The sequence below is a fragment of the Dermacentor variabilis genome, chromosome 1, assembly GCF_050947875.1.
Source record: "Dermacentor variabilis isolate Ectoservices chromosome 1, ASM5094787v1, whole genome shotgun sequence".
NCBI lineage: Eukaryota > Metazoa > Arthropoda > Arachnida > Ixodida > Ixodidae > Dermacentor > Dermacentor variabilis.
This window is the reverse complement of record NC_134568.1, coordinates 280,466,969-280,486,786: the sequence shown is the minus strand read 5'-3', so window position 1 is coordinate 280,486,786 and position 19,818 is coordinate 280,466,969. Positions and strand designations below refer to the sequence as shown.

General features: G+C 44.0%; 1 protein-coding gene across 3 annotated transcripts in view; it reads left to right on the top strand.

Annotated features, from left to right (window-relative positions):
• Positions 1-19,818, top strand: part of LOC142565769 (uncharacterized) — a 50,344-nt gene that overhangs the window by 19,536 nt on the left and 10,990 nt on the right. For 2 of the 3 annotated variants that reach the window (XM_075676298.1, XM_075676313.1), the window contains 5 exons: positions 8,945-9,023; positions 10,449-10,573; positions 12,866-12,961; positions 14,183-14,443; positions 15,254-15,438. In XM_075676298.1, the coding sequence (XP_075532413.1) occupies positions 8,945-9,023; positions 10,449-10,573; positions 12,866-12,961; positions 14,183-14,443; positions 15,254-15,438 (746 nt within the window). Of the gene's footprint in view, positions 1-3,214; positions 4,270-8,944; positions 9,024-10,448; positions 10,574-12,865; positions 12,962-14,182; positions 14,444-15,253; positions 15,439-19,818 lie in introns of those variants that run through there. The other variant, XM_075676306.1, reaches the window with a different exon arrangement.

Sequence of the window (19,818 nt, the reverse complement as noted above, 5' to 3'; positions counted from 1 at the left end):
CAGTCTTCCGGTAATACGCGGTAATAAACGACAGACACTTGTGTTGAATGCTGTAATAACTACTTTGCACTTTAAGCAACGGGGCCTGTTTCTACAAGTGACCGTGGTCCATTGAAATTTCATATTTGAATTAAGAGTGTGGCTGTGCTGTTGTAGCTTGAATACAATGCTTCATGTAGTGTTGTGACTGAACGTCGACTTTTTCAAAGGTGCTGTGTATACCTGTTTAATAGTTAAAAGGGGAAATCCCTCCGGTAGTCGTGCACCAGTGCTAGTTAACTGGTGCACGACAGCAAAACAACAGCGGTTACTGCCACACTGCAAGCGAACCATTTGTTCTGACACACAAGTTATAAGCATTCGCTGGCACGCGCGTGTTTTCGCGCAACATTGGTCTGGCATACCATAGGCAGCGTCTAAATTAATGCACACTATTTCGAACAGAGATTCCTGTAAGCGTGCGAGTGCGATATTTGCTATATGTAGTTATCGTGTAGGAGATGCCCTCCCAGTGGAACTTTTCTATTAAATTTTGGTGCAGAAAAAAAAAATTATACACGGCTTTTAACAGGAGCGCGTGTTTTCCTTCATATTGGCGCACCGTATAGTACATTTATTTTTGCTGAGGTTAGCGCACCGAGGTTCTTTTTTTTTTTTCTTCAGGTAGCGAAGGAAGGCGACCCACCTAAATGTGCTCAGTGCTGCGACAAGCGCACAGGCTTAGCGCTCGACAAATTGTGGGGCTGTAGTGCAAGTGCGGCGACAAGCGGCGGAAGCAAGCAGTGTGCTTACATCTTATAGCCGCGGCTGCTGTAAAACGCCCTCCGTGAACCGCGTGTGCTGGCTCAGTAAGCGCGTGAAATTTGCGTAGCTATAGATGTTCCGGCAAAAGAGCAGGTCCTCGGTGGTAGCCCAACGTATAATCCGAGCACACGGCTTCTTGTGATCCTCGCATTGCATTTGTGTTCCCAATAGCAGAGCTCTCTCCTCCGTCCATTTGCTGTCGCGGCCTGTGGCATGCATGCTCACCCAATTTCTTTTGCGTAATAGTCCCTGTGCTCTCCCGGCCCTGTGTGTGAAATTGTCGGTTCGCACCAAGCGCCAACGAATACCCTGTTTTACGCATAATTAGGGTTTATCCTTGCGACCGATATTTGCTGCCAGCCATGTTTCATCGCACTTACGGTGCTTGTCTTCATGCTTGAGTCTTTTGACCTTCCATCTGTTGTAACGGCACGGGCTTACTGTATTAATACGAGAGCGCCCTCAAGCTCAAGTGGTGCGATGAGGGCGAAGCTCGATAATTCACGGAGTATAGTAGCTGTGCCGCATGAAGTCCGTGCCACATGGAAGCATCTCGGGGCATTCTTTGTAAATGCAGGCTAGGAAGTTCTGGGTCGATCCAGTACACCTCGACGTCTCTCTCCCGGACTGGTCTCCGGAGGTCGCCGCTGTCCGAAGAAGCGACGCTTTCGTTGTTAAGCTTAAGTGAACGTTTGTGCACGTTTTAAGGCAAATACAGAAGGGAAAAAAATAAAACAAGCAGAAGTTACAATTCGAAAATAAGAGAGCGATCGTCCTTCGCATCTCGTCGCGCCGTTTTATAGCTATCGTTTCCTTCCCCCGGCAGCGCCATCACGTTACCTGCCCGGTAAATTAAAAGTTCCACGCAGGTTCCGCCCTCTCCAGGAGCAGCCTAACGTGAAAGGAAGGAGCGCTCCTATCTAAATACATGTAAAAGGAGAATTCGTTTTTCTTGGCAACCACTGCAATAGACGTGGCGAGGTTTGTTGCATTTAAACGAAAAACCTAAAATCTAGTGACTGTTGGTTTCGAATTTGTGATTTAGGCCGCCAATCTTTTATAAAAAAATGGCAAAACCCGAAAATTTTCAGAAAACGACACTATTAAGTTTACAACTCTCTGACTCGGCAAGGAAAAATGATATCACAATTCTGTGAATTGCATCTGATAGTACATCTAAAGCGGACAAAATTGATATGTTTCGTTCTGTAATAAAGTTCGCAATGTCCGGAAAGTATCTGAAGGTCATCTTATGTACTTCTTGCACTCTTATGTACCTCTTATGCACTCCTACGTTCAATCCAGCTTCATGGTCGTTTCGTTGTGCCTGAACTTCTTTTGGAAAGCATGTTTGAAACTATTGTGCGCTTCCTGTTTTTTTTTTTCTTTAACAAAGTGGCGCAGGAATCATTTTCTTGCAATAGTCACGGAAAGACTTGTATGCTTCAACAATTTCTTTTCACTACTCTAAACGTTACATCTTTATAACCGCAAGTACTTGCGTGTATGTACATTTCTGATACTGCCGCTTGCTGCTTTTTGTCATGCAGTTTTATCCTAGTGGAACTTTTAAGAGCTTTCTGGTAAAATCATAAAGCCTGTGTTTAACAAAGTTGCAGCAAACATTGGATTACATTTGGAAAACCTTGCAGGTCTTTAGAGATTCGCTCCCAGCTGCTGTTATTTATGCGCATTCGCTTTAGCATGTGAACAGATGTGCTAGATTCTGTGTGACCAGTAAATCATTTCTGGCCTGCCAATTGCCGTGACGAAACCCTTCGCCGCTATGAAACATTTTCGTGACCGTTTTGTTCCATTTGTTCTTCAGAACCATACAAGTCGGGATAATTATGATTTCGCTCAGCTTTTACAGGCTACGGCATGTACATCGCTTATCGCCCTTGTGTCTATATCGAAACCGCTTTTCGCAGCTCTCGAGGTCCGTTTCCGCCGGCGGGTTAGAACGTGTGCTTTTGCGCGAATGGCACGTTCGTGCGCCTTCTCCACAGGAGTACTCATTTCGGCGATATTCAGCCAAATGGAAGCGGCGTCGTTCAGCAACAACGCATTGACTCTGGCGCTCAACTCGGATGCTGCGGCGGCAGTCCGAAGAGTAGTGTTTCTGCTCGCGCTAGCGCGATGAGATTGTTCGGGCGACTAGTAGCAGTCGTGGGGAGCACTTTTTTTCTCCCTCTTCTTTTGCGCCCGGAGGGCACATAGGCGGAGGCGCGCGTGTCGAGGCGGCCGCCTTGAGGGGCGCCGACGATGCGCGGCGGGCGGCCAGGATGAAAGGGGCCCCGCTGGCTGCGCCGCCGCCTGGGGCTGCGACTCGCCCTTGTGCGCCCCCCTCCTCTCTCTCTCTCTCTAGCTGTGTGTGCGTGTGTGTGTGAAAAGGGAGGGGCTCCTTCCCGTTTGGCCAAGCAGGATGGGTAGGCCCCCCACTTGCGTTGTGCATTTTCCTGCTGTAATACACAGGGAAGGCTTTAATTTTGCCCGTGCCCTGTAATTTCGGACGGGCCCTGCATGACGAGCGCGACGAGCGCGCCGTTGATGAGGTCGCTGATGCTGCTCACGACCGCCGGATTCTCGACGGCCCTTTGTGCCGCACGCGCGGCTTCCGCCATGTCCTTATTTCCAACGCTGCCGATACCAGCCGCTCTACCGGCTTTCGCTACCTCCGACGTATCCGACGGACGGTTCTCTCTGGAGCGCGTCAGCCGCGCAATGGCACCGCAGTCGGCCATAGCCTGCGCGTGTAGCCGCGTAGGCTGCGTAGGCTGCGTCTGTCTCCCAGGGCGAGCGACACACTCTACACTCGGGCGCTGCTACTTTCGCTGTCGTCCGCGTCAATGACGGCAGCCCGCAGGTGGCCTGGCCACAAAAGGGCCGCGTTGGGTCTCGGGGCCACCGTGACTGCGCTGATTTGCTATCTACGCGTCCAGTTTACTTCCGGCATTTGGCATGCACCGCGGGAGCCGTTTCTTCGAAGGCTGCGTGTTCGCGAGACTCCCACCGCCGGTTGTCGGCGTGCGCACGGTCCCCTCTGCGAGTCGTTTTACGCGTGTTGTTCAGCTAAAGAGACGTTCGCAGTCGCGCCTGAAGGAACGGCACCAGTGTCGCCAGCTTGAACCACGGAACAGGAACACTGCGGTGTCTGAACTATCAGCAATGCACCCCCCCCCCCCCCCCACCGATGTCGTGTGTGTGTGTGTGTGTACCCGCGGTCCCTGGAATGGCGTCCATTCCTAGCCGTTCGTGGTGCTGCCTGCGCTTCTGTGAACCATTTGAAGACGCTGCCAGCAGAGCTTTCTTTCGGAAACCGCAAGGCAGACTTGATGCGCTAAGTAGATGAACGCACCGGCAGTCGCGTCGTGTGAGGTCCGCGGTCGTAAGCAGCGTCGGCAGCTGGGCAGTCCGTGCATTTCTTTCGTGCCGATTGGGGCGAGGACGACTGCCTTGTCAAAGGTCAGAAGCTTCTGGCGTGGCTTTTTGGGGGACCCCAGACTCCCCCTGTCATGACTTTGCGCAGAATAGGTTGGACAAAGTACCCGTCTCGTGCGTGCACATGCACACGCAAAAGAGAGAGAGACGGAATCGTATGTGCTGCCGCGAGGAATATTACGCCCTCGCGTTCCATCTTTTGTGTATAGAAGTGATCTTTTATTGAAAAGGATGTGGTTTAAGAAGTAAAGGGAAGTTGTGGCACTTGTGACAGCTTCATACTGTGTAATATAGGAGAGAAGCATATATGAGGGGAGTGGAGGGGTACCATGGAACTGCTCTCAATCAGCAAGCAGCGGCTTGAGGCTGCCTCCCCAATCATTGTTTCAGACAGTCAAAGCCTGTCAAACACACATTGATTGTAGCTCGGTAAGCACCATGGCGAGTGCTGGGCAAAACAAGGTGTTTTGCGACTATGAGGAGGGGAGACGGAAACAGCTTGGGCATGCAGAAGACCACTACAGAGGTCACAGACTGATTCATTTGCCCTCATGTATGAATTGGTAGGATGCACTTTAATGTTGATGTTCCCTTGATGAAGGTGCCTTGAATTGTTGCAAAAAACACGGAGCCATTATATATGCTGCATGGGCAGGTTGCGCCTTTTAAACCTTTCCCACCATTTTTGTTCATGAAAAAAAAAGGGAGGGGGTACTAAATAGCAGTACTATGTAGCGGTGCTAAATTTCAATTTCCACACACCAACTGCAAATATGAGATGTCACTTGTGGAAATGGTGTCTCTGGCGCAGAGGGTGAAACAAATGTACTTGCATTCATGTTTTGACATGCCAAAGCTACGAAATTTATACAAAACCAGAGTTTTTAATGACATGTTCTTATACTGTTACTATAATTATGAATGTTTGGAAAAACAGTTGTATTTCTACTCATTGCATTGCTGTGCAACCTCACTGTAATGTTACAGTGGTTTTATTGTGCAGAAAATGCATGTTATGGTGTCCAAGCTTAATTTCAATTCTAATCTGGTTTTGACCTGTGGCCTTCTCTCAAAGCATCCATGAGATGCAGTGGAGACTGTGCACCAAGCAGGTTTATCAAGACCCTGCTCCATTTCCTAAAATTTTCATATGCAAGTTGCATTGCAGTGAAAGCGCATATAAAGAATTTCATGAGGCCTAGCTGACTCTGCATAGCAGGGGCTGTAGTGTGAAGGGAGAGAGATTATGTAGGCAATAAAATCTATTGGCTCGTCATTGGGAGTGGAGATGCAAAATACGAGCTGATGGTTGATTGTGCTGCGATGGATAGCATACCTTGCTTCATATCTCGGTAAGGGCCACATGTCTGTGTACTCTGCCTCACCAGCTTACTGTGTGCAGCATGACTAAGGCTGTGGGTCACATCAGCCTTGAGAACCTTGCAGTGCACTACACCCATTGACTAGAAGGATCACAGAAAGATTGTCAGCACATAATGTGGTAATCCTGATTGTAAGACATGCAGCCATTCCCAATTTCTCATTCACAACTTCCTCCTTTGCTTAGGCCACTGATCTCACTCTCTCTCATTAGTGATTGTCTTTCAAAACCGTTGGGATTATACTTGCCTTGCTTTGCCTGAGTATAACTTTTCCTCTTAGACTTGTAAACACTTTCTTTATGCCAGCTGGTAAAATTAAAACTCACCGTCACTGCTCTGAAATGGATGTGTGTGTGTGCTAGCCTATGCCACCATCTGAGGTTTACTCTGTCTGTGCAGGCATTTGACTGCAATTAATGGCAGTTGAGTGGGTTGTGCTATTTTAGCCTAAATGGGGAGATGGCCATTTGTCGTCACCTTCAATATTCCTTTATAATTAGCTTGAAGAATCTTCACTGAGAAGCTGCAGTGCCAATGATGCGCTGCTTGTACTAGCATTTTGGAATGAATCGGGGCAACTCGGAACAGCTTTCCCTTGCTATCTGCAAAGCATCACAAGTGATGTTGCAAGGCATTGCCAAGTGACAGCATTGAAATGCACGCACATGAAACATTTTGCAACCACTATGCACAAAGATTGACTGAACATTAAAAACCCCAAATGTAGCTGTGCTACCCTTCCAGAGTTTGAGACTTTGAGGTTCATGAGACTTCATTCAATGGAAATCACTTGTGCAACACTTCAAATTTTCTAATACTTGTTTACCCATGCTGCAGTGTAAAAGGCATGAACTGTGTTTGGCGACCATAACAAAACCCAAAGTATTGTAGATCACTCTCGTGCTTTGATACAAGTAGCAGAGCACAGTCCTTAACTTTCAGTCATGCAGAACCCCATGTTGCCATTGGACGGCTGTAGATCAACCTGATGTTGTGCGGTGTTCTTCCTGAATCAAAATGTCTGCCATAAGTGCGGAAGAACCCACCTGCTTTCCTTATTCAAGTAGTCTGCCTCCCTCATGCTTACCTTAACTAGCTTAGTTGAAGGTTCAGGTTGGCCATGTGCGCAAAGTTTCGTGCTAAATTACATCCTCTGCACAGACATGTACAGGTGCCCACATTTCACATGGGGAAGGGTCCCCACACTCTTCCAAATGGGTGAGCATGGTGTTGTGCTATTCACCTGTTCATTCCTACTGATGTTGGAGAGGCTATCATAAACAGTATATTTATAGAGTTTAGCAACAGACTCGAATGAGCAATCAGTTTTGAAACATTTGCCTGTGCTTCGTGCCTGTAGATTTGCACAGGAGACAAATGTTTTGCTTTGCACTTACGGCTGGTTTCACCAATCCCCTTCAGCCTGTAACTCATTTTTATGCAAGAAGAGTTAATAAAAATATGAAATAGAACTTCAGCAGCTTTGGCCATGCAGCTTCTTGGTTGGCCTGGCAATGTTCAATAGGCCTTTGTTCTCAACTGGACTCCTGTTCTAAGAAATGACAGTAGCAAAGTTGATATCTATATGCTTGCATTTATGCTCCATCAGAATCTGGTAGTTCTATTCATGTTGAAAGGCAAAATGTAGTACCATATAGCCTTCCATTACAGCGCCTCAGTGACACAATAACAGCATGGACAGCGTTAATTGAATGGTGGTAATTACTGTGGGAAACTGCTTGACAACTGAATGAACAAGTCATAATTACATAAGTAAACTTCTTCCTTGAACTTCTGGTTCTGGGTTCTTTCATTGTTCACATACTCGACACACTCACTTTTCTGCACACAAATCCTTTAGCTTGGTTGTAGAACAAATGTAGTATGGAAGGAGGGACAGAACCTGCCTTGGATGGAAGCTTTCTTTGGTAGAAAGTGTAAACTACCAGCACAGGTTATGAATGGAAAAAAACCCATTGTAAATGTTTGCCATTCTAAGCAAAACTTGTACTTCAAAGACAATGAAGCTGTATAAGGGAGTTCTCACACCCTTTGGAAGTCCTAGGGGTCTGTTTTGTCACTACCCAAAATCTACCCAATAATTTGCAGATGCTTCACTATACCTGATGCAATTAATTCTCTGCACCCTAGACTTTTGATATGCATCACTATATCTGAGCTTTGTATGGAGACACATTTTTCCTTTAAAATAAATAAATAATTAAGGACAGACACTAAAATCGTTCAATCAAAAGGCCCAGAGGCAATGTTCAGAAAATGTTTATTGATTTGGGCCCCTCCTAGCTGACCTCCAACGTGGAGTTGGTAAAACACAACACGAGAAGTAAAAATTACTGATGACTGGCTAAAATACCAGGCAAAGAATTCATCATCATCATCATCAGCCTGGTTACGCCCACTGCAGGGCAAAGGCCTCTCCCCCACTTCTCCAACTACCTCGGTCATGTACTAATTGTGGTCATGTCGTCCCTGCAAACTTCTTAATCTCATCCGCTCACATAACTTTCTGCCGCCCGCTGCTACGCTTCCCTTCCCTTGGAATCCAGTCCGTAACCCTCAATGACCATCGGTTATCTTCCCTCCTCATTACATGTCCTGCCCATGCCCATTTCTTTTTCTTGATTTCAACTAAGATGTCATTAACTCGCGTTTGCTCCCTCATCCAATCTGCTCTTTTCTTATCCCTTAACGTTACACCCATCATTCTTCTTTCCATAGCTTGTTGCTATGGAATTATTTGTTGTCTATTCAAGTGAGGCATGTGCAAGGTAACTTTTACATTATAACCATTGATTATTACGTTTCAAAACAAATTTGGGGCTTCAACATAGGCTGCACTGCTGGCTGTTCTGTGACACCAACCGAGCCGCTGCACTCTTGCCTTTGTCGGCTTTCACCGTTGCTGCGTGAAAATAATTTCGGAACTCTTCACTGTAAAGAAACGCTGCAGCTAGCTGATGCTTGCTATTATTATGTTTCTTGTGGCATTCATTAGGTAGCGCCATGCAAAATATGAATCTTGATTTTAGCTGAAAGCTGTCGCAGGGGTGTTTAGCTCGTTAAAATATGTGGGGATCCTGTTAACGTTATTATGTGTAGTATATAGAAGAAAGGCGATAAAGACTTTGTTTTGTATAGGCACAACACTGTTGGCACTGTGCTGTATAATGGGAATGTGAACGTTAAAATTGCGATGATTGAATGTGGGCAGTACGCAGAAATTGAAATTGTCTTGCATTTGCCTTGACTGATCACAGTCGGCATCATATTTTCTTCAATGTCCACTTTTGTTCTAGGAGCTGTCCCTGTCACTTTGTGATGATGAAAGCTGCAAACCAAATGACCAATTTGAGGAAGAGAAATGTTTGCATCATGGTGAGTTACTTAATCCGAGAGGCGGGGGGGGGGAGGGGGGAGGTTAGAAGCTCGTGACATGTCAAGATATAGTAAAACCTCATTATATCAAATTGGTATATAACAAACTAATGAATATAACAAATTAAGTAACATTTCCCTTGAAATACCCATACAGATTCATAGTGCAGTACATGCAGTAATGGATGTAATGCAGTAAATCCAGCTCCCCCTTCAACTTCGTTTTAACAAGATTCTCCTGTAGTGAAACATGATTGAGATGGCAGGCAGAAATAAATCAAGCAAGCTCCCTGCAATTCAGTATCAATTCATAACCTCTATATTGGAGTACATGACTTGAATGCAACATTGTAAGCCAGCTTGAATATCTCCGGTCATACTATGGAAATGACTGAAGGTAGTAATTGCTTGACCACGTCATCATGCTGCTTTTGCGTTCATGTTTTCTGAAGACAACTTCTTAACCAACTAGGTACCCATTTTTCCTTCTGCCCCATGCTTTTGTTGCCACATGCTTCTAGAGTATTCACGGGTGAAAACAACTAAGAGCATAAAGAAATGTCACGAATTAAAAGTGCACTCCATAATTTTTCAGCAGTCTTCACGGCAGTAATGCTCACAGCAGTGGCTCATTGGGTGTTGTATTTGCTGCTAAGCATGAGGTAGTGAGTTTGATTTCCAGCCGCAGTAGTTGCATTAGCACAATGGTAGAATGCAAAAGTGCTTGTGTGCCAATTTAGGTCACATTAAGAACTGCAACTGAACACAATAAATTGCAAAGCATTCACTATAGTGACTCTCATAGCCCCAGGGTTGCTGTCTTGTTAAATCCCATGAATCAGTACTAAGAATAATGCCAAGGGATGGGAACAGTGTGATATTAGCTTGTGTCAGCATATGAGTCTTACCCCCATATTCAGAAATGTGCCTTAACTGGAAGCCCATGCCCATGCAATGTAACGCCTAGCATGAACAAGCCCAAGATGCTCATTGCCTTTCTTTGGGTATGTTTACATCAGACACCCTTGACCAAGTCGAGCATTGGCTTCAGCATTGAGGCTGAAAGTTGGGCAAGTTAGTTTATGTTCATGGTGAAAAGCCATGCAAATTGAACATGGACGGAAGAAACATACAGACGAGCGTTGAAAACAAACAGCACCCCTACGATGAACGGCAGTACATGTGCAGAGCAAGGACGTATTACCAGCTCAAAGCTTACCACGTGGCACGGGGGGGACGAAGTGTAATGGCACTGTGGAACAAATTATTGTATGTCTAAAAAAGCCGCTTATTTCTCAGTGAGGGCGATGGACAGCTGACTTATGCACAGGTTGCCATTTCTGCTTATGTGAAAAGCTTCCACGATTTTGTATGTGACTTGGTCACGGTGGCTACACAAAACCTGTTTCATTAAAAATTTTTCAGACGGCAGCACAGGCAGCACAGAAAAGGTGACTACAGCATCATTGACTGAGGATGACGAGCGACCAGAGAAAGCTGAGGAAGAGAGGAGTGAGAAGGAGGAACGAGGAGGAAGTCTTAATGCAACGGTTAGTTCTGGCCAGATACCTTAGAGTTGGCGTTACTTTAATATGTTATATTCCTCTTATCACATGAATGCAAATGTGTTATATGTATTAATGCCAGTACCTTTCGAAAATCGGATGACACTCGCATCGGCCCACCTGACTAGCATCTGTGTATTTATGGTCCATACCATAGGCACCTGTTGGACTTCATCTAACACAACAAATTGTACATTTAAATGAGTTTCTTTGCACTCCCCTCCTGAAGTGATAGTCAACCCCATAATTATGGTATAGAGCCTCTCTTGCTTATGTGCACAACAAATTGTTAATTATAGCATCTTTTATGTGACCAGTTCAAAACGCATGCCAAGTGCAGTGCAGATTTAGGCGGGAAGCAGGTCACAGGTTACTTCAATGTAAATTGAAGGTGGTGTCACATGGTATTACAGATAACTGATACACAGCCCCATTGTAGCTGTTGCAGTGGTCAGAAGTCACATTCTGAGCATGTAGCCAAAGCCTTTGATCCTTTCACTCTGCACATAGCACTCAAGACTGGTTAACCGTGGCACTGTTTCCTCTTATTTTTAAAGGCAGAGTGCCCCTCTCACTTTTCCAGTTATCCTGTGCTCAATGCATTCAGTTTTCGGTCTCACGGTTGCCGTGTGACATGCAATCTGCGTCTACAACAGCAGGCTGACATCTGCATGCATCAGTTGTGTGTTGTACTACAGCGTCACTAACTCTAGTAGCCATGACTTTACCTGAGGCCTGCTTCGTGCTTGAAGACGCGCAGTTGAATGAAAGGAAAAATTATTTCTTGTGCTCATTAATAATTAGGCCTCGTACCCTAATTATGGAGCCCATGGCTATCTATTAAAAAAAGAAAGAACAAAGAAAACCTATGACAAATTTTGTTCATACTCCTTCAAAATTTGTTTCATTCATGTCTTGCTATATATCTCGGGTGCCTGTCAGATGGCATGTATCACTGTACCTAAAAGCTTTGAGAATCTTTATTATGTTCACTGTATTTTATATACATTCAGCATTGATGTTCTCATTTTTCATTTATTGCATGCATATCCAGCATTGCTAGGAGGATATAATACTGAGGCTGAGCTGTCTGTGCATTCAAGTCTGCATCATAATACATGGAACATTTCATTGTGATGTCAGTATTAATACCATACCTGATTTTGTACTAATTACTAAAGATACAATCAAAATGAGGCAAATGTTGCAGAAAAATGTACTGTTCTAAATTGAAGCTTTATTTATAGTGATATACATAATTAAGAACTGTGAATGGGGAAGGGAAAGTGACCACCTAAAGATCTTGAATTGCAACATCTTGGCTTATTAGCAGGTGGCAGAAGATACACATCAATTAGCAACACGTGGTAAGCGTGCACACAATTCAAAATAGCAAAAATAAATCTAAAAGCAGTGCGCAATGCACAACAAAAATGTTAAAAGTCGTAGCTAAAGAAGAAAAATGTTCATTACAGCAATATACCTGCTGTAGATTGTCAAAAGATATTTTTCGGCTTAGGCAATGCTTCAGAAAAACTGCTCTCTATACAATTTGCTGAAGTTAGTTTTTCATATACAGACATTAAGAAGTAAGAAAATACTGTTTCCTCCAACTTTTATGCTATTTGGGTTGGTGATGTAAGGGCTGAAAAAGTCGAGAAGTGCCTAAACGTTTAATATGGTTTAGATGAGTGCAAGGTTATACCACAAGAGGTAGCCTATGAGTAGAAACCGATGTAAAGTCTCCAAATGCTTTATGTTTTGCTTGAAAGGTTGCTACCGTCTTGTATGTTTCCCCATTTGTCAGCATCGACAACTGAATCTGTGGTGACAAGTGACTGGGTGTAACCATTGGTCGCAATAGGACCCTGAAAGAGGAGTTGGGACATGTCAGCTGTGTGTCAAGATTCAAGTTTAATCTGCCGTACATTAGACGGTGCTGGCATGTGGTGGGCGGAGCACCAACACTTTTGCGAATGAGACCTCCTGCAGCTGGGGATTTGACATGATGCCATTCCTGCTGTTGCTACAAGTCATTACATGCTTTATTTTTTTCCTTTTTATTTTTTTGTAACTTGTTTTGCGTGCTTACGTGTACGCAGAATTGTTTTTTATCCTTTGTAATAAATGTGCACACAGTTTTTGAATCTCTAATAGTAATGATAATAATAAGAATAAAAATAGGGAGATAATGCACCTTTTGAGAAGGATTTGGAGTGATAATTAAATAGAAGCAAAGAAGTAATAAATACACTTGATGTCTTTTCATACATACAGGATGTTTCTTGCAATAAATCCCACCATGGTGAAGAGAGACAGGAGTTTTCCTTTACACTCTACGATTTCAATGGTCATGGCAAGGTAACAAAAGATGTGAGTGGGCCATTTGTTTCCGTGCTTTTACTTTATGCTTTTATGCCCTATGAGGTGGCTCAGTGGCTATGGCATTCTGCTGTTGACCATGAGGTCACAGATTCGATTTCTGACCGTATTTCGATGGGGACAAAATGCGAAAATGCGTGTGTACTTAAATGTAGGTGCATGTTAAAAAAACACAGGTGGTAAAAATTCATCCAGAGCCCTCCACTACAACACCCCCCATAACCGACTGTGCAGTTTCAAGACATTAAACCCCACAATTAATACTTTTATGTTTTTACTTTTAACTTGAGTAAGCAGCTCTTGTTTCCAGCTGCGCTATGACCTAAATAAACTATTAAATGCGAATGTGGAATCAGTTTAGATTGATAAGGTGTTCCTTTAAAATTATATGTTTGTTGATTTCATGGTAAGAGTTGAATAATAGAAGAGAAAATTAAGGATAAATTTCCATTTTTTGAATTTCACGCTGGAGTCTCCATGCCGATACACCAATGTGACGTTTTGTATTTCAAATTATTTTCATGCATTTAGGCTAGTGTGGTGCAGTAGAAGTTCTATAACCTTGTTAAGTCTTTGGCTCCTTTAGAATACATTGTAATCCACTTTTATGAATAAACAATTAACTCTACCCGAGCAGATGCCGTCAAAATCCACGCATCATGGCGAGCTGGTGTGGAAACTTCAAGGCAGTGTCACTTCTCATCTCATTTTTGGGGCTTTTTTGGTGCTTTAGAAGCATAATTTACGAATACAGCTCAACTTATTTTTCTCTTTAGTGTCTCTTTAAAAGCAGATGCTCTTATAGTGAATCTTACCAGTTCTGTATAGTGATTTCATGCATCTTGGGCACTGCCACCCTTTATAAATTTTAGCACTTGTATACATTCTCAGTGTTTTGAAGTGTGTTTCTTGAAAACATCTAAGTAATGGTTTGTAAACCTGCTAATGAATATTCTAACCAATACTCATCAGCTGTTACATTGGCTTGTTACATTTCATATTATACAGATTGTGCTTCTATTGTTGAACAGCTCTAGTTGTGCACTATCACAATCAGCTTGTGCCAAATGGTACTTTGCAGTGCATAGATTTCAAGCTTGTTTGCATGTGTGCATGTACAGTAGACCATTTGTTTGCTGATGTCTGCAACTGGGTGTTGTATGCATAATGTTGGGGGGCTTGTATGGAAAACTATTTTGGTCTTATTTTTAGGACATTGCAAGCCTTGTCCGCTCAATTTATGATGCACTGGGAAAGAAGAGCCTGCCAAAGTCGGGTAGTCGAACCATCAAGGTGCGACTTGCCATTGGGCCAGATGAGGACAGCTGCCCAGTGCAAACTCGACCACTTTCAGAGTCTTCAGCACGCAGCAGTGCTCCAACAGCTTGCACATTGCTCACAGATGAACCACCTCCTAGTCGCAGAGCACCAGAGAGCCTTTCAGTTCCTGTGCACAGAAAGTTTCCACCTCAGGTTGGCAATTTCTTTGATACCTACTGACTTCTTTTCCTACTGACTGGCCAAATACTGGCGACCTTTATTTTATTTATTATTTATTTTATTATTAAATTTAGATTTGCAGTGTATACACACACAATGTACATTACTGTTACATAGTTACGACACACGTGGTGTGTCTTACTGTATTCGACAGCACGCAGTTCGAAGGTTGAAACATGAATCTTTATTGCTTCCGTCTCGGAGCATATGTATACAAAACAGAGAGGGGGAAGGGGAAGGGAGAACAAGGGAAAGATATCAAACGATAATCGCACGCGCCGTCACCGCTTGCAAGGCAGTCTGGTTTCGGCTGACGTCACTTTACAACAATTACCTTTGTACCGGGAATCTCAAATTTAAGCACCATTTAGAAGCTACATGGGTCACATGCAGCCCACAGGGTGTATGCTGACTGCTACTCCACCAATTGCAAGTTGTATTGAGTGCCAAGCTCAAGAGAACATGTTGAAGGCAATGGCACCAGTTTCTGTTTCATGTGCGCATAACTCTAATATTATTGCATGACTGATACGTATTACTGGAAAAAAGAAAGGAAGGTTATGTTCTCTGAAAACAAGCCCCTGGGTGTTATATTGAAAGTTCAGAGAACCGCTATGTTATAAACTGACTCTACTAGTTTCTTGCACATTAACCAAGCCAATTCAAGCCAGTGCAAAGCATTGTGGCAGGTATTTCTTTTTGAAAATCTTAAGCTTTAAGTAGCACTGGCATTGAGACTGAAATAATGGAAATCTACATATCAGTCTCATTGGGTTTTCGCAGGCAGAAAATGTTCCCTCAGCAGGAAACAGGTGCAAGCACCCATCTGGTGGAGTGCCACCATCACCATTGGGAAGTCGCTCACGGAGGGTTAAGCCTCGTGTTCATCAGCGACATGAGCTGCTACAATGGCTGAAAGAGAGCACGGAGAAGGCTTGCCATCAGTCATCTGCTGCAGAAGACAACAGGTAAGGACGTGTGTGAATAATGGCAAATTAAATGCATCATGCCCCCAAATTTGCAAGAAAATTAAAAAGCTCAAGTGTACTTCTGTCTGGACACGTTTGTGTAGCATGTTTGGTGTAAAGCACTATGCATGATAGTTAAGTGGTAGCAGCTTATATTTGTTAACACCAATAACTCACTGTCGCGAGTATATCGTCATACCTGTCAACTCTCCTTAACTTTTCGTGAAGTTTACAAATTTGGACTTCTACAATATTGCAAATATCGCATCAATTTTTATGAAAAATAGATGTTTAGCAAAAAAGTTTTAAAGGTTCAAAGGATGGGGCAGAACAAGATTGCAAAAAAATGCACACAAGATAGAAACTGTGATAGAACATGTGCTCCCTCTTATGGTAGTGCAAGACACCATATAACAGAGGGGTACTTGTTCAAGGGATCTTATTCAGACGAGTTCCTGAAGCAGTCGAAATCAGCAACTGCAAATTTGCTGAAAAAGTCACTGTGACGTAAAAGATGTGTTGCTTCTCAGTCACTGCCGTTTCTGTTTTGCTGATGCTTGTGTGCTGTGTCTAAGGTGAATCATTGTAAATAAAGTTCATATGTATCCCAGAAATGGTGTGCGCTCAGGGAAAATGTGTAAAAAAAAAAAAGAAACTGTTTCAGTTTCGTCCGAAAGGTGAAGCATTGATTGCGATAACAAATTAATAGATAGCTATACAAGGTAAGGATAGTAGATTTATCAGCTGTATAAACTTGCAAACATTCGCGTACTAACTAAATTAACAAGCATGGTGCCACACATGCACAAGCAAACATGCACACATCTCGCTCTGTGACCGCACACACTTGCTACCAAAATGTTGGAGTGAGAAAGCGCGGCAGCTGCAGTGAGTGAATTGACCTTCATGCTGCCTGTCGCTTCAGCGTGAACTAAGCGGCAAGTACACAGCGCACACGAAGCTATCAGCATTCTGCACACTCTGGCCACATCGCAGATTGCTTTCAAGATAGGACCTGCACGGCCGCATCATGCGTAGTAGCCGCCGGAGTAGAACTCCCCGCTTCGGTGCCTTGCGCCTGCCAGAAGATGGTGCGCCTCATTCCCGCTTTCCTCCCTTGCATGTGCGAGATTTGAGCCGCCATCGTCGCCTCACCCTAGCACTCTTTCACTCGCACATACAGCATATAGCGCGCGGCGACAATGTTATCGCCCTTGGACTTTATACGGAACATCACGGCGGCGGCAGAAATGCACCTCAAGTGTCCATATAATTGCAATCACAATAAAAACAACAAAACACTTCCTGCTACACTCCCCTCCCTCTTATCATGTCATTAGAATTTTTTACGAACTTTTAAGTTCACAGGTTGGTAGGTATGCATTGTGAAATCTTGTTATCTTTTATTTATTTTATTTATTTATTTATTTATTTTTTGCTTGGTGTTAACGAGTAATGTTTGGTCTGCATGAACCTGCTTTTTAATCAAACACGTGAATGTTTAGTGAGTTCTGCTTTTGCTTTGTAGTGTGTTGTGCCTAGGTCATATAAGGAATTAATTGTAGTCAAACACAGTATACTAAACCTCAGAATAATGAAATTCACAGTGCACCAAAGATTTTATTTTTATTTCCCAATCTTAGTTCCATTGAAAACCATGTATTTTCTCCCTCAATTCAAAGTTTTATTCCGCAGTTCCGATTTAATGAAGTCCATGTGCATTGCATATACAGGGTGTTTCATGGAACTTTGCATCTTTAAAAGTGGCTAGCTGCAGCTCAATGAAACCAACAGCATATGGCTTTCCGTCATGTGGTGCTCCTTAGAGTATTTTTTATATTCTACTTAATTAGTTAATCAACTATGACAAATTATTCAAAATGTTTATTATTCACTTTAGGGCCAAGTGCGTTTCGTGGCATTGTAGAGGGGATTCAGAAACAACCGATCCAACTTTTTGTGGCAATGTACATGCTTCATGGTGACTTTATTAGCATTTAAAGAAAGCCCACGAAATATGCAATAAAACCATCTGACTGCGCTCATGCGCTATCATATTGCAGTGCTCTCAACTGCTCCTTGTGAAAAAACCATGCGCACAGACCTAGGCAAAGTGAGCGGCCGCAGCTCTGGGCATCGGCTTCACAGTGCGTCAGCATCTTTGGCGGTAGCACACGGAAAGGAAGTGCCATCAACCTTGATAAGTGGTAGGCTCGATAGACGGTTGAGAGTGCTGCAATACGATACTACACGAGTGCACTCACGTGGTTTTATTTCATTTTTCATGGGCTTTCTTTATACACCGAAAAAATTGCCACGCAGCACGTATGTTGCCACAAGAAATTGGATTGATCGTTTCTGAACCCCCTCTACAATGCAACGAAACGCACATGGCCCTAGAAGGAATACAGTGAAACCTCGTTAAACCGTAGTTGTCCGGAGCTCGGAAAAAGTACGTACTAAACGGTAGTACTGTTTAACCGAAGTAGCGTGAGATCGCCCACTTACCTGTCGAAAACGGAACTCAGAGAAAGTGCGATGAAAGGGGAAAAAACATGCAGTATTTATTCACTTCGCGCGACAAAAGTGTTTTCGTTTGATGGCGCGGCGGCCTAGCACGACGGCAGCGGGCTCAAACTTACTGAAGCTGCGTGCCAGCTTCTCAGCCAGCCCCCTCCTCTCGGCAAACACTCGCATGGCAGATTCCTCGTTGGCGTTACGTATTCTCCTTGCACACGTGCAGTAGTGCTGCAGAAGTCTCGGGGCGCCTTTTCATTGCCGGGTGCCGGAGTTCGGAATAGTTAAGTTATCGCGCCCCTGTTCTCGTCACGACGATTGCATTCATGAGGCTGACGTAACGCGCAGCTTCTGCCACTGTCGGGCATGAATCGCCCATGCTGTCACTTTCCGTGTCGTCCTCATCACTGTCTCTAGTCGACACTTCGGCTACAACAGAGGCAACGATGCCGAAAAGTCGAACCTCGTAGCCGACATCTCTTCGCGGTCGCAGCAGCGCTGCCGAGCAATCCAAACCTTCGCATTCCAAATGCCACACACTGTAGTCAACAGCAGATCCATGCCGCGGGCCAGCGCCGACTTCTTCGTGTCACGTTCGATAGCACGGACGATGTCTAATTTTTCTTCTATGCTGAGCACCCGGCGTCTTTTTTATCCGCGCTTCGGCATGGCGCGAGTCCTCGCTTGCACGACGCCACAACGCTCTCTGGCACGGCATCGAAATGATGTTGATGTGGCTTCACGTGCAAACGCACAGGGCGCTTGGAGGCCGTTGTACCGATCTCTGAGGCTTGTTGTTCTGCCGGGCCACCCGATGGAGACGACGCACCGCCGTGTTTGCGCTACGAAAAGTGGAAACGCTACGTTTTAACCAATGCGTACGCAATAAGCTGGTGCGGTTTATGCGGATACAAAATACATTACGTTCAATGGCCGCTGAGTCGGGGAATTGACTTTACTACTTTTAAACCGAAACAACTGTTTAAGCGGGTACGGTTTAACGAGGTTTTACTGTATTAAAAATTTTGCACAATTCATCTTGGCTAACTAATTAAGCAGAATGTAAAAAATACTCTTAAGGAGCACTACATGACGGCAAGCCATATGCCGTAGATTTCGTTCAGCTGCTGTTAACCACTTTTTAAAAATTACTGGTTCAAGTTATGTGAAACACCCTGTATAAACCTACAGCTTTTGTGACAAGCGAAAGAAATACGTCTCCAGAAAAAGAATTCACCATTTGCATGTGTCCTGTGGCATGCGAACATTGCCAGCGAGCCATGAAAAACACCAATGAACTGATAGCACTTGTCCTCACGTGCATATGTGTTTTTGCTAGGTTACAAACCATCATTTTGCTAGTAGACCTCTGATCACATCGGCACCGGTTTACACGCTTTCATTAGCCGCACTCTTCATTGGATTCCCTTTGCAAGATCTGAAGCGTTGCAACAATGTCGGATAAAAAAATGTTGGTAGTATGAACATCTGTGTGTCAATATAGTTGTATTATTAAGGTAGCTGTATCGTTTATAAAATGTGTCGATGAGATATACTATGACATCCATCTCCATTCTAGCAAATTTAAAGGGGTACTTAGCGCACACTGCTGCCTTGTTGTTATTCAAATTTCGCAGCAAGATTGCATTTTTAAAATCTGCATTGTTTCACTTGAACACTCAACATTTTTATCTATCCAGCACGTACAAAAACAAAACAAAAAAAAGTTTGGCCACCATCGTAAGCACACTCACCATTGTGAAAGTGAGCTTCTGTGGGTATGTAGAGTTTCGCTGCCTGCCAAGTACAAACCAGTAAATGATTCCAGTTCTTTTATTGAACGATGCAGACCAAAAAATGCTG